General features: G+C 42.2%; 1 protein-coding gene across 1 annotated transcript; it reads right to left on the bottom strand.

Moving 5' to 3' along the window:
• Window positions 1–2,927: 2,927 nt before the first annotated feature.
• Window positions 2,928–7,148, bottom strand: LOC105999802 (cathepsin L1-like). The gene is made up of 7 exons (XM_013034925.1): window positions 7,023–7,148; window positions 6,358–6,480; window positions 6,120–6,260; window positions 5,709–5,933; window positions 5,089–5,251; window positions 4,035–4,149; window positions 2,928–3,027 (listed from the first exon to the last, which is right to left on the bottom strand). The coding sequence occupies exons 1-7, from the start codon at window positions 7,146–7,148 to the stop codon at window positions 2,928–2,930; spliced, it is 993 nt and encodes a 330-aa protein (XP_012890379.1).
• Window positions 7,149–10,545: the final 3,397 nt, after the last annotated feature.

Below are 10,545 nucleotides of genomic sequence, written 5' to 3'. Positions count from 1 at the left end.
CCATATGAATTTTTGGATTGCCTCTTCTATTTCCTTGAAGAATGAGGTTGGAAGTTTGATAGGTATTGCATTGAATTTGTAGATAGCCTTGGGAAGTATTGCCATTTTCACGATGTTAATCTTTCCAATCCAGGAGCATGGGAGTTTTTCCCATTTTCTAAGTTCTGTTTTGATTTCTTTTTTCAAGTTTTTAAAGTTTTCATCATAGAGGTCCTTCACTTCTTTCACATTTTTTTAAAAATGATACGCTTATGCATATATACTTCATAAAAATGAAGATAATTTATTGTTCAAAAATTTAAAATGTGTTAGGTGCTGGTAGACCATGCTCATAATCCTAGCTATTAAGAAGGCTAAGATCTGAGGATTGCAGTTCAAAGCCAGCCTGGACAGAAAATGAAATACATGCCAGCACCACCCCTTGAGACTCTTATCTTTAAAAAGCCAGAGTGGAGCTGTGACTCAAGTGGTAGAGCACAAGTGTTGAGCAAAAGAGCGCTGGAACAGCACCTAGGCCCTGATTTCAAATCCAGGACTGTATACACACACACACACAAATTGACATAAACAGCACAGAGTAAAACATCCTCTTCATGGCTTGTTCCCACCTGACACAGAAGTCCCAAAGTCTGGATCAGATAGTAGTTGTTCATGTCTTCCATGACCTCTAGAGGGCACTAAGTCCCCTAACACATGCTCAAGGTCCCCCATGCTGCTCATGTGACCTGCACCTTGCACTCCTGGACTGTTGTGAGGAGCTAGATAGGCAGTGTCAGTTCCAAATGGAGGGAGGCCCAATGCTTGCTTCACTTGTCTATCCTTAAGCCCAGCAAAGATCCATCTCATAGTTAGTGCCAAATAAATCATTTTTGAATGTGTATATGCAATAATAAAACGAGCCATTTAAATACATGTATTATGAGAGTTTTAAAGTGTGTTACTGTAGAAGAGAGACCATGCATGTAGGTAGTACTTTTTCTTATGAATTATGTCATTATGACTTCCATATGGACTACAGACGCATGTGACAGTTTGTGAAATTTATTGTTCAATATTTTGGACTTTCACCATATCTACACCACCCATAGTTCATGCTATGGATAGATGAAGGGACAAAGAGGCCCCTGCGTGTGTTTTGGTCAACAGGCAGCTGAAGACTCAGTCAAAAGATCTTCAGCTACTCAGTGATTAAGGGTTATGGATGTCCAGACCAACCTAAACTCCAGATATTTCCAGCATGAAGAAAGAACTCTAACTGACAAACCAGGAAGTTGAGTCTAGCCAGAAAAGGGGGACATTGTTATTTTTCAGGCTGCTGGGTTTTAGGTCATTGTTTTCCTAGAAAAGACTGCCTGGAATGGTCCTCTAATCCATGCTTCAGTGGCGCTATGTGTCACAAACTCACCTCTCATGAACAATATCTCTTCAGATCTCAATAAAGCATTTCCACAAAGTCTCCAACCACATCCCTTGTCTCAGAGGTTTTTGACCTGTGGTCTCTGCTAAGTTGCTCACCTCTTATTCCCATTGACCGCGACTCTGGCTGATTCCTTCCTCCCACCTCATGCCCTGAGTAGAGCAGCACCTGTCCACTGAGGTCAGGACTGTGTTCCACAGTGGTGATGGCTGGTACTCAGTGGGTACTATGTACATTTCAGTTGTAACAGATCTGGGTCCCATCCTGCAGAGGCAGGGTGACTCTCCCAAGTCTCCCTACCACACTGCCTGCTGGTATTCAAAACCCAAGGAACTTTACTCCTGGTCCTTGTTACAATGTAAACAGTATCTCAAGTAGTAGGGAAAGCTAAAAGAGAATCGAGCACCACACAGTGCCCAGTCTAGAGGGATGTGGATGGAGTGTGCTGTAGGCTCTGTGGGCTAGGTCCATTTTTCTACCTTACTATCCCCTCAGGGAGGATGAAATTACTTCACTAACTACTTCTAGCCTCTCTTTATGCTTACTTAGGACACTTAAGGCTTTTGAAAACACATGGATGATGAACCTATTTGCTCTATACTAATGATGTCTGGGAGTCATTTCTGTGTAACTTTCTCATAATGTAAGGATTGTTTCCAGCTTGGTCATAAGGAAGCTCTCGTCTCACTTAGGAGTTTCCCTCTATGTTTCACATCCTGAGCTCATGGAACTATTTTTCCCAACAAGCTTCAAAATCAGGACTTTACCTCTTAATCCTTGTGTGATATTTGGCCAGGGAAACCTACCAGCACTCTAGTGCAAGATGGCCAGAGGTCTTTACCAGCAGTTGAAAAAGGTACTCCAGAGATTAGCTCTGAGCCTTTGGTGCCATAACAAGACTGGATGGCCTCCATTTTGGAGGTCATGAACATATTCCCCCAGATCATTTTCTAGTAGTAAAACAATGATTACTTCTCGTTACTTTTCTGAACACTTTTTTCTTTATTAAAACTATTTTCCCTTATCAACTTATGTCAAATTTTACTCTAACCAATTATTGCCTTAGACACGGGCCTGGGAAGCTGATTCAAGAGATCTGCATGACTGTAAGGCCAGAAGGCCATTCACTTCCCCTAGTGAACAAATAGTACATTCATCTTTATATGTCAAACCAATGCAATTATGATCATAGACATACACACACACACACACACACATACACACACATAAAAGTAGGTACATTAAAACAGAAAGATATTTATAAAACTCTAAAATTTTATTAATCATTCCAGTCAACACATTATTAAGTGAATCAGTTATATATACAATCATTTATGGTAATAATTACAGTTGTGGTATCATCTTACAAGTAGAAAACTATCTTAAAATTTACATCCCAACTTGGATCATCAATGATTTGGGGTTAGATCCTACATAGTAGGAAGTGGTTGTATTGAAGACAATGCTTCCTCTTGTACAGGCTGTCCCAGACTTATCTCCATCCAATATCTCACACAACAGGATAGAGAGTCCAGGAGGCAATTCCACACTGGTTGTTTCTGTCCCGGGCCATCTTTACATAGCCGTTCATGCCCCAGTCTTTGCCATAGCTGAAGAAGAGCAAGTTTTCGTTTTAATAGATAAAATAAAGCACAGTAGCTTTCGCAACAATCTCATTCAATTAAAACTGCGGGAGACAGGGCTGGGAAGGTGGCTCAGTGGTAGAGCGCTTGCCTTGCATGCTCAAGGCCCTGGGTTTGATTCCTCAGCACCACATAAGCAAAAAGAAAAAAGCCGGAAGTGGCGCTGTGGCTCAAGTGGTAGAGCACTAGCCTTGAGCTGAAGAGCTGAGGGACAGCGCCCAGTCCCAGAGTTCAGGCACCACGACCGGACCCAAAAAAAAAAACAAAAACTGCGGGAGACAACAGACTTAGCAGAGAGGCTTGAGATGGGCAGATGTTTTTCATCCTTTCTTCATCTAAATCTGTTCATAACATCTTGCCTATGTCCAAAGTAATGACTTTACATGGGATTACAAAAGTGAAGGCAGAAGGGACACATCTGGTATAAGATTGTCAGAATTTAGAAACAGAATGGTAAAAATACCATATTAATGGCTTATCCCTAGAAAGCTTGTGGCAGAATCTAGTTCTGTAGTGAAAAATTAATAGGCCAGTGAAATAAAGGTATGTGGAGCCTGTATCTGAATACTGACTCTCCACATTAAATTCTCTTTTGAATTTTTACTACAAATAGGTTAGGCAATTTATTGCTCCCTCCCTCCATTTCCTCCTTCCTTCCTCCTTTCCCTCCTTTCTCCCTTCCTTGCTTGCTCGCTTCCATACTTACTTCCATCCTAATTCTTTCCATTTATTTTTATGATGGTGCTGAGATTTAAACTCAGGACCTGAGTGCTATTGCTTTTGCTCAAGGCTGACACTCTTACCACTTGAGCCACAGCATCACTTCTGATCTTTTGGTGGTTAACTGAAGATAAGGGTCTCACAGACATTCCAGTCTGGGCTGGCTTTGAACCTTGAACCTCAGAGCTCAGCCTTCTGGTGAGTAGGATTACAGTCATGAACCTGGAAAGCTGCATGTTTTGGCCATTTCTTACCTGTTCTTGACCAGCCAGTATTTGTTGTTTTCTGATTCTTCTCCTTCATATCCATAGCCAACCACAAGAACAGCATGATTCAGGGCCTTGCTGCAGTTTGGATGATGATAAATGCCTAGAAAAGAAAACCAAAGCCCATAAGAGGCCACAGGACAAAGGAGGAGGCTACAATGCTTGATAAGAAATGTACTCATTATCTTGCCCATGTAATTGTAACCCCTCTGTACAGTATTTTCACAATAAAAATTTTAAAAAAAGAGGCCACAGGAACCTGACAGCACCCCACTCTGAGGGACAATAAGGAAAGTATTTCTACATTCACCAAAATGGTATAAGCTCCAAGTAAGCCTTCAGAACTGTATCATTAAAGTTAGGGAATTAGGCTGAAAACTGACAGAAATACATATTAGCAGATATGCCTTGGTAAAAAGGCTTGTCATAGTGTAAGAGACCAGTGCATAAAATCTGGTCATTTTATTTCTAGGAGGTTGCATAAAGTTCAGAGTTCCTTGAAGCAAGAAAGGTTATCCAGGTTCAGTGGCTCCTATCTATAATACTAGCAGGAAGCTGAGATCAGAGACTTGCAGCTCCAAGCCACCTGAGCAGGAAATTCCATGAGACTCATCTCTAATTAACCAGCAAAAAGCTCAACGAAGAGGAGTATCTCAAATGGGACACTATCAGCTTAGAGTGGGGGGAAAAAGGCATGAGTTCAAGAACCAGCATTGGCAGAAATCAATGAATAAAAATATGAAAAATTAAAATCTTGGGCAATTTATAAATATTCCATAATTGAATAAAATTACAGTAGTACTACATACATTTAATGATGCAAATACTTAAAAAAATTCAGTACGGATATGGAGACAGGGTTGAAATTATATCGAATGGGAACCTGAACTACAAAAGAATTGTATGTACAGATTGAGGAACAAGGTTCCATTCCTATACCAAAGTATCTACATTCCCTGATGCTTGCATACCAAAGAGTCAGTCAAGTGTTAGCACACTTTTGCAATGTGTCTGCACCTATTACCACAAAGAACATAATTACCTCCTTTATAAAACTTGAAGGAACTATGGCTTGAGTGAATAGCAGCAGCAATGGGACCCACAGTGGCCACAGCCCTCATAAGGGCCTGCTCATTTGGGGGAAGAGTTACATATCCAGTGACATTAGCAGCAGAATTCTCAGGTTTGTATCTGCAGGGTCCATCCTTTGAAGGTAAAGGGGGAAGAGACTTGATTAGAGCCATCCAGCTCAGAATGCAGTTTACAACATAGGATTTCTAAGTCAGTGCTTTGGAACCCAGAAGGTGAAATTCTATTACTAGCTCATTTAAAACTGAAAATCTTCTCACGTCTCTTTAATGAATCAGGCTACCTCCATCTCTTCATACCAGGTGTTCACCATGGACAGATCCTTGGCTACAGAATAGCATACATATACACTGTGTCACACAGCAATAAGATGGCCGGATTGTTACCCATCTATGTTCTCCAGTCCATAGAACTCTGACCCAGCTAATGATGACAGTGACAGAAACAGAGAGTTGACAGAAAAAGATCCTGTCATCTGAAGTGTGAATTGGGAAGAGCAAGTCTTATCTCTGAAGTTGGTCGACTGTCTGCAATGCAGGCAGGAGTGACAACAAGGTACAGAGCTGCAATTACCGTTGCTTCATAGGGGTAGGATTCCTCTGAGGCCAGGCCTCCGTTGGTCTCAACATATTGGAAAGCAGCATCTGGTCGCCCACCACTGCAGCCAGCATTTCGTTGAGGACGAGAACAGTCCACTAGGTTCTGCTCACTGAGGGAGACCAGTCTACCAGTTTTCTTGAACATCTGTCCCTCTAGAGTACCAGTTGTGCCAAAAGCCCAACAAGAATTACATTCACCCTGATAAGAGAATAAAGTCTGTCATACACAAAGCAAATAGCAAGACACTGACATCAGCTCCTATGTGTGAACAGGCTTCAAAAAGAACCAAGAATTCCATGACACTGCAGAGTCTGCCAAAGGAAGTGACAACTACTCCTGGCTTTGCTATGGGGAGTGAAAGGGTCCACAGTGACACTGTCATACCTGATCCTTCACAGGGGTCACATAGCCTTTCTCTCTCCAGTCCACAGATGGGGGCAGCTCACCAATTTGAAGATCTGGATACATTTGTTGTTCATTGTGCGTATCAGGCTGAAACTCAGTTCCATGGAAGTCTTCAATGGTCTTCAATAAAAGGTAGAAACGGTATTTCAAAAGCAGGGTCATTTGCAGAGAACTGAAGAGAGCAAGCCCAGTTGCAATTGATACACAGGACACTTACCATGTCTCCAAAGGCGTTCATTTCCAGGGTGTAGCCATGTTTCCCTTGGCGCTCTTCCTCATTGTGCACTTCAATCATTTTCATGTTCTCCTCCCATATTACTCTTCTCCGTCCCTCTTCATCCTAGGAACAAGCACAAGGGAATGAGTGCTCTGTCTACTTAAACCCAACCCCAGTTCACTAAATGGAACTGCTGACAAAGATGGAGAGAAGCTGGACGCCAGTGGCTCACGCCTGTTATCCTAACTACTAAGAAGGCTGAGACCTGAGGATCATGGTTCAAAGCCACCCGGGCAAGAAAGGACTTGCTTTCTTGGAGATAAGGAGATCCTTATCTCCAATAAACCACTAGAAAACCAGAAGTAGCATTGTGCCTCAGGCAGTAGAGTGCTCTCTTTGAGCTAAAGAGCTCATGGACAGCACCCAAGGAGAGAGTTCAAACCCTATGACTGACAAAAAAAAAAAACAGATGGAGAGAGACTCATCCAGGATGCTGTGCATTTGGGGAAGCTGTTCTCTGAAGTCAGAGAAGAGCAGACTATCTGCCCATATCCTGCTCATATGACTGGCATTAGCTGACTGCCTTGGAGACCTGGCTTGGATAAAGTTAAATCAGCAAGGATCTCATCTGTGGGGTCCCTCTGAATACTTTGCATGTGACCTACCAAGCTGTAGCTTTTGCCATATTTTGTCTTCCACTCTATCCACTGTGTGTCCAAACTGTGATCCAATATTGGAGCAGCTGAAGCCATTCCCAAGCAAAGGATGGCCAGCAACAGAGAAGGATCCATATTGGAAAGCCTAGAAAGGGAAATGAAGCTGGATCTTAAATGACTCATGATTTTAATAGTCTTCTTTTTAATAGTCTTATCTGGAAAAGGATTAAGGCTACCCTGGTGATTTAGATATTAAAATAGGGCTTTCAAATATTTGTCCAGAGATATGTAAAGGTTTAAGAATGTAGTTGGCTTAAAACAGCCAAGTAGAGGTATGTTGTCAAGCAACGGGCATGAAGAGTATCCTCCCCTGAGCTCTAGGAGTTAAAGCAAAGTTTGCAAGGATAATGGTAGGTTTAAACTTTAGGATTCCAGCAAACATCTCACTACATGGGATGTCTGATTTCAGCTAGGGGCAATGATATCCCCAAAAGTTCAGAGACCACTGACATCTCTTTAGCCAATGCACAGTAGAACTGGATGAGTTGTGCATTGGCTTCTCCCCTTTTTGGGTAAAACCATTTAGACAAACTAGGAAGACAACACCCCACATTCTCACAGTTTTGCACATCAGCCTTCAATGTCACAACATGCTGTCATGTTCATGTACTTGATCATGAACAGAGTGCAAGCCAGAACCCCAAGGATGAGCCTGTGGGCAGGAACAGGTAGCTCATGGGGCTCCATGCTTAGGTTTGGGTCAGCCCATGTAGGACTCCAGGTAGTGAGTGTCCAAGGACATGCTGTCTGTATTTGCCCTCTGCACGTTTTCTTGGAGTTAGGGGATATGACCTGGTAGTGATGCACAAGAGCGTATTACCTGATGCTTCAAGAATGGGAGAGCATTACAGTGCAGTTTGCAGGCATCCAGCTGCCTTATGCAACCTGGACAGATCCCGAGTCTGACCAAACTGCACGACCTGAGATCTTCTGGCTGATGGAATAAAACCCTTGGGTTTCACTCCCCCGCCCTATGCCATCCCCACCACCCTTCTCAGCTGGCCCCCAATGTCCATGCTGAGGCAGAAATGGAAGTTGATCTGCTTGTGCCCTTGCCCCTGATAGGCCTTCTATTCCTGTTCCCACCATGCCTCTGTGGGCTGCATGCTCACCTGAACCTGAAGCTGTGCAGGAGCCCTCTGCAGTGCAACTCTCCAAAGACAGCTGTCCTAAAAGCACCTGGCCCTGAGATCAGGTTTTAAAGTCTCAGGACACTCACTGGCCTGCAGTCCTCCCCACTTCCTGAACTGTGATTGGCTCCTGCTGCCCCAGGGCACGACCTGTTCAGCCTTCTGGCAAGGTCAGCTCCACTTCTTTCTCCTGGATTCATCCTCTGCTCTTCTGCCATATGATGTCCTCTGTGATGGCATAGGCCAGCAGGAAGGGCCTTACCAGATGCTGGCACCTTGATATTGAACTTCTCACACTCCTCATCTGCAAAGGAATCAATCTCTCATGATCAATTACACAATCTGTTGAATTCTACTACAGCTACTTATAATAGCCTAGTACTGCACAAGTAGAACCACACAGTATCTATTTGTCTGGATAGTTCACTTAGCATAGTATTAGCAAGGCTCCTCTATGTTGTAACATTAGACAGAGTATCCTTTCTTTTGTACCTGACTAATATTTTATTCTGTGTAGACACTATATTTTGATTATTGGAATCTGAGTTATTTGGGCATTATAGAAATATTCCTATCCACATGGATGTACAAATGTCTGTTCACGGCCTTGCTTTGATTCTTTTGTATATGTATGTAAAACTGGAATCGTTAAATAAGTAATTGTATGCTTGATTTTTCCCCTGTATTTCCCATAGCACATGTCCCATTCTCATTAACACCAGCAGTGCCCAATTGTTTCCAATTATAATCTCCTCTTCATTATATTTTCCTTCATTCCTTTCTTCCTTGTTTCTTTCCTTCTATTCTGCCTTCCTTCCTTGCTTCCTTGGTGTTTCTTTTTCCCTTCATTCTTCTCTACCTTTCCATCTTTCCCATTTGTCTTTTGTCTCCATTCCTTTTCTTCTCTTTCTCCTTCCTTTCAATACTTCCCCTAATGCCTGTGAGCTGATATCTCATTGATTCTGATTTGAGTATTTCTCTCAGGAGAAATACATATAATATAAAACATATTTTCATATACTTATTTGCTATTTGTATATATTCAAGAGAAGAATATTTACTTAAGTCTCCTTTTAGACAATATTCAATGGCATTGTTTTGTTAGTCCTGGTGATAGTGTGTTTTATTTAGGAACTGTTTATATTTTGTAGGTTTTAATTCCTTATCACCTCTATGATTGGGAAATATATACTGTGGATTCACTTTGTACTCTAATCCAGAGCCAAAGATTGTTCAAACGGTTTTCAACATGATGAGGTCCAATTTATCTATTTTTTCTATTATTAGTATTTTCATATATTTGAAAACCATTGCAAAGTCCCATCTATGCTGTTTTTACTTCTTTTGTCATCTTTCCACTTATGTTTAAGTATTTGCGTCACTTGATTAATTTCTGTACCCATGTTACATGTGAAAAGATGGCTTTCCTAGCATTGTGTGAAAAAGAATCTTCTTTCTCAGCCGGGCGCTGGTGGCTCACGCCTGTAATCCTAGCTTACTCAGGAGGCTGAGATCTGAGGATCGCGGTTCAAAGCCAGCCGGGGCAGGAAAGTCCATGAGACTCTTATCTCCAATAAACCACTAGAAAACTGGAAGTGGCGCTGTGGCTCAAGGGGGTAGAGTGCTTGCCTTGAGCTGAAGAGTGCAGGGACAGCGCCCAAGCCCAGAGTTCAAGCCCCACGACCGACCAAAAAAAAAGAATCTTCTTTCTCTAAGAGATAACCTTTTCACTCTCCCTTAAACTATTATAAAAGTCAATTTAGGCAGATTCCATTCTAAGATTTTTTAAAGAACCCAGAACACTTCTTTCAACATTGCTAGTGACTGGAAGGAGATTGTTGATTGTTCTTTGGAAATAGTTCATGGAATTCAACAGAATCATTCCAAATATCTATATTAGAATCCTAAAGTCCAAGTTTTACAGTTGCCCTTGGGCTTCCTCTCCAGGAGATTAAGGGAGAAAATCTTGTGATTGCCCTGGCCCCACCCACCCAAGGAGCTGGATCAGGCTGAGTGGCAGCTGCTACTCTAAACAGCAGCCTCTTCGTTCCTTGAAAAGAAACCTAAACCTAGGGTAGACTGTGGACTCATTTTCTACCAAGTGAGCCTGACTAGAATTAATCCAAGAAGTCCCTAGCTGCAGTAGTAATAGAAAGAAGGCAGTGTTCACAAGAAATTAGAAGACATGCAAGTTGTGTCTACTTACACAATACCAGTGTCTATTTATACAAAATCTCCTCAACAATGCACTAAGGAAAGTGGGGTTCTAGCCATTTCTTTTGCCTCCCTACTCTTCCACCTCCCACTTCATGGTACCATCCCTTTGATGGTGGCTGGAGGAC

This window comes from Dipodomys ordii, unplaced genomic scaffold (assembly GCF_000151885.1).
Source record: "Dipodomys ordii isolate 6190 unplaced genomic scaffold, Dord_2.0 Scaffold201, whole genome shotgun sequence".
Lineage (NCBI taxonomy): Eukaryota > Metazoa > Chordata > Mammalia > Rodentia > Heteromyidae > Dipodomys > Dipodomys ordii.
This window is presented reverse-complemented; position numbering and strand designations above follow the sequence as displayed.

Excerpts from the sequence above, each read along its gene's own strand:
- LOC105999802 (XM_013034925.1), bottom strand. The coding sequence starts at position 7,148 with ATGGATCCTTCTCTGTTGCTGGCCATCCTTTGCTTGGGAATGGCTTCA. Across the intron at positions 6,481-7,022 it reads ATGGCAAAAGCTACAGCTTG|GATGAAGAGGGACGGAGAAG; the intron begins GTAGGTCACATG and ends GCTTGTTCCTAG. Across the intron at positions 5,252-5,708 it reads CCTACCCCTATGAAGCAACG|GATGGACCCTGCAGATACAA; the intron begins GTAATTGCAGCT and ends TTACCTTCAAAG.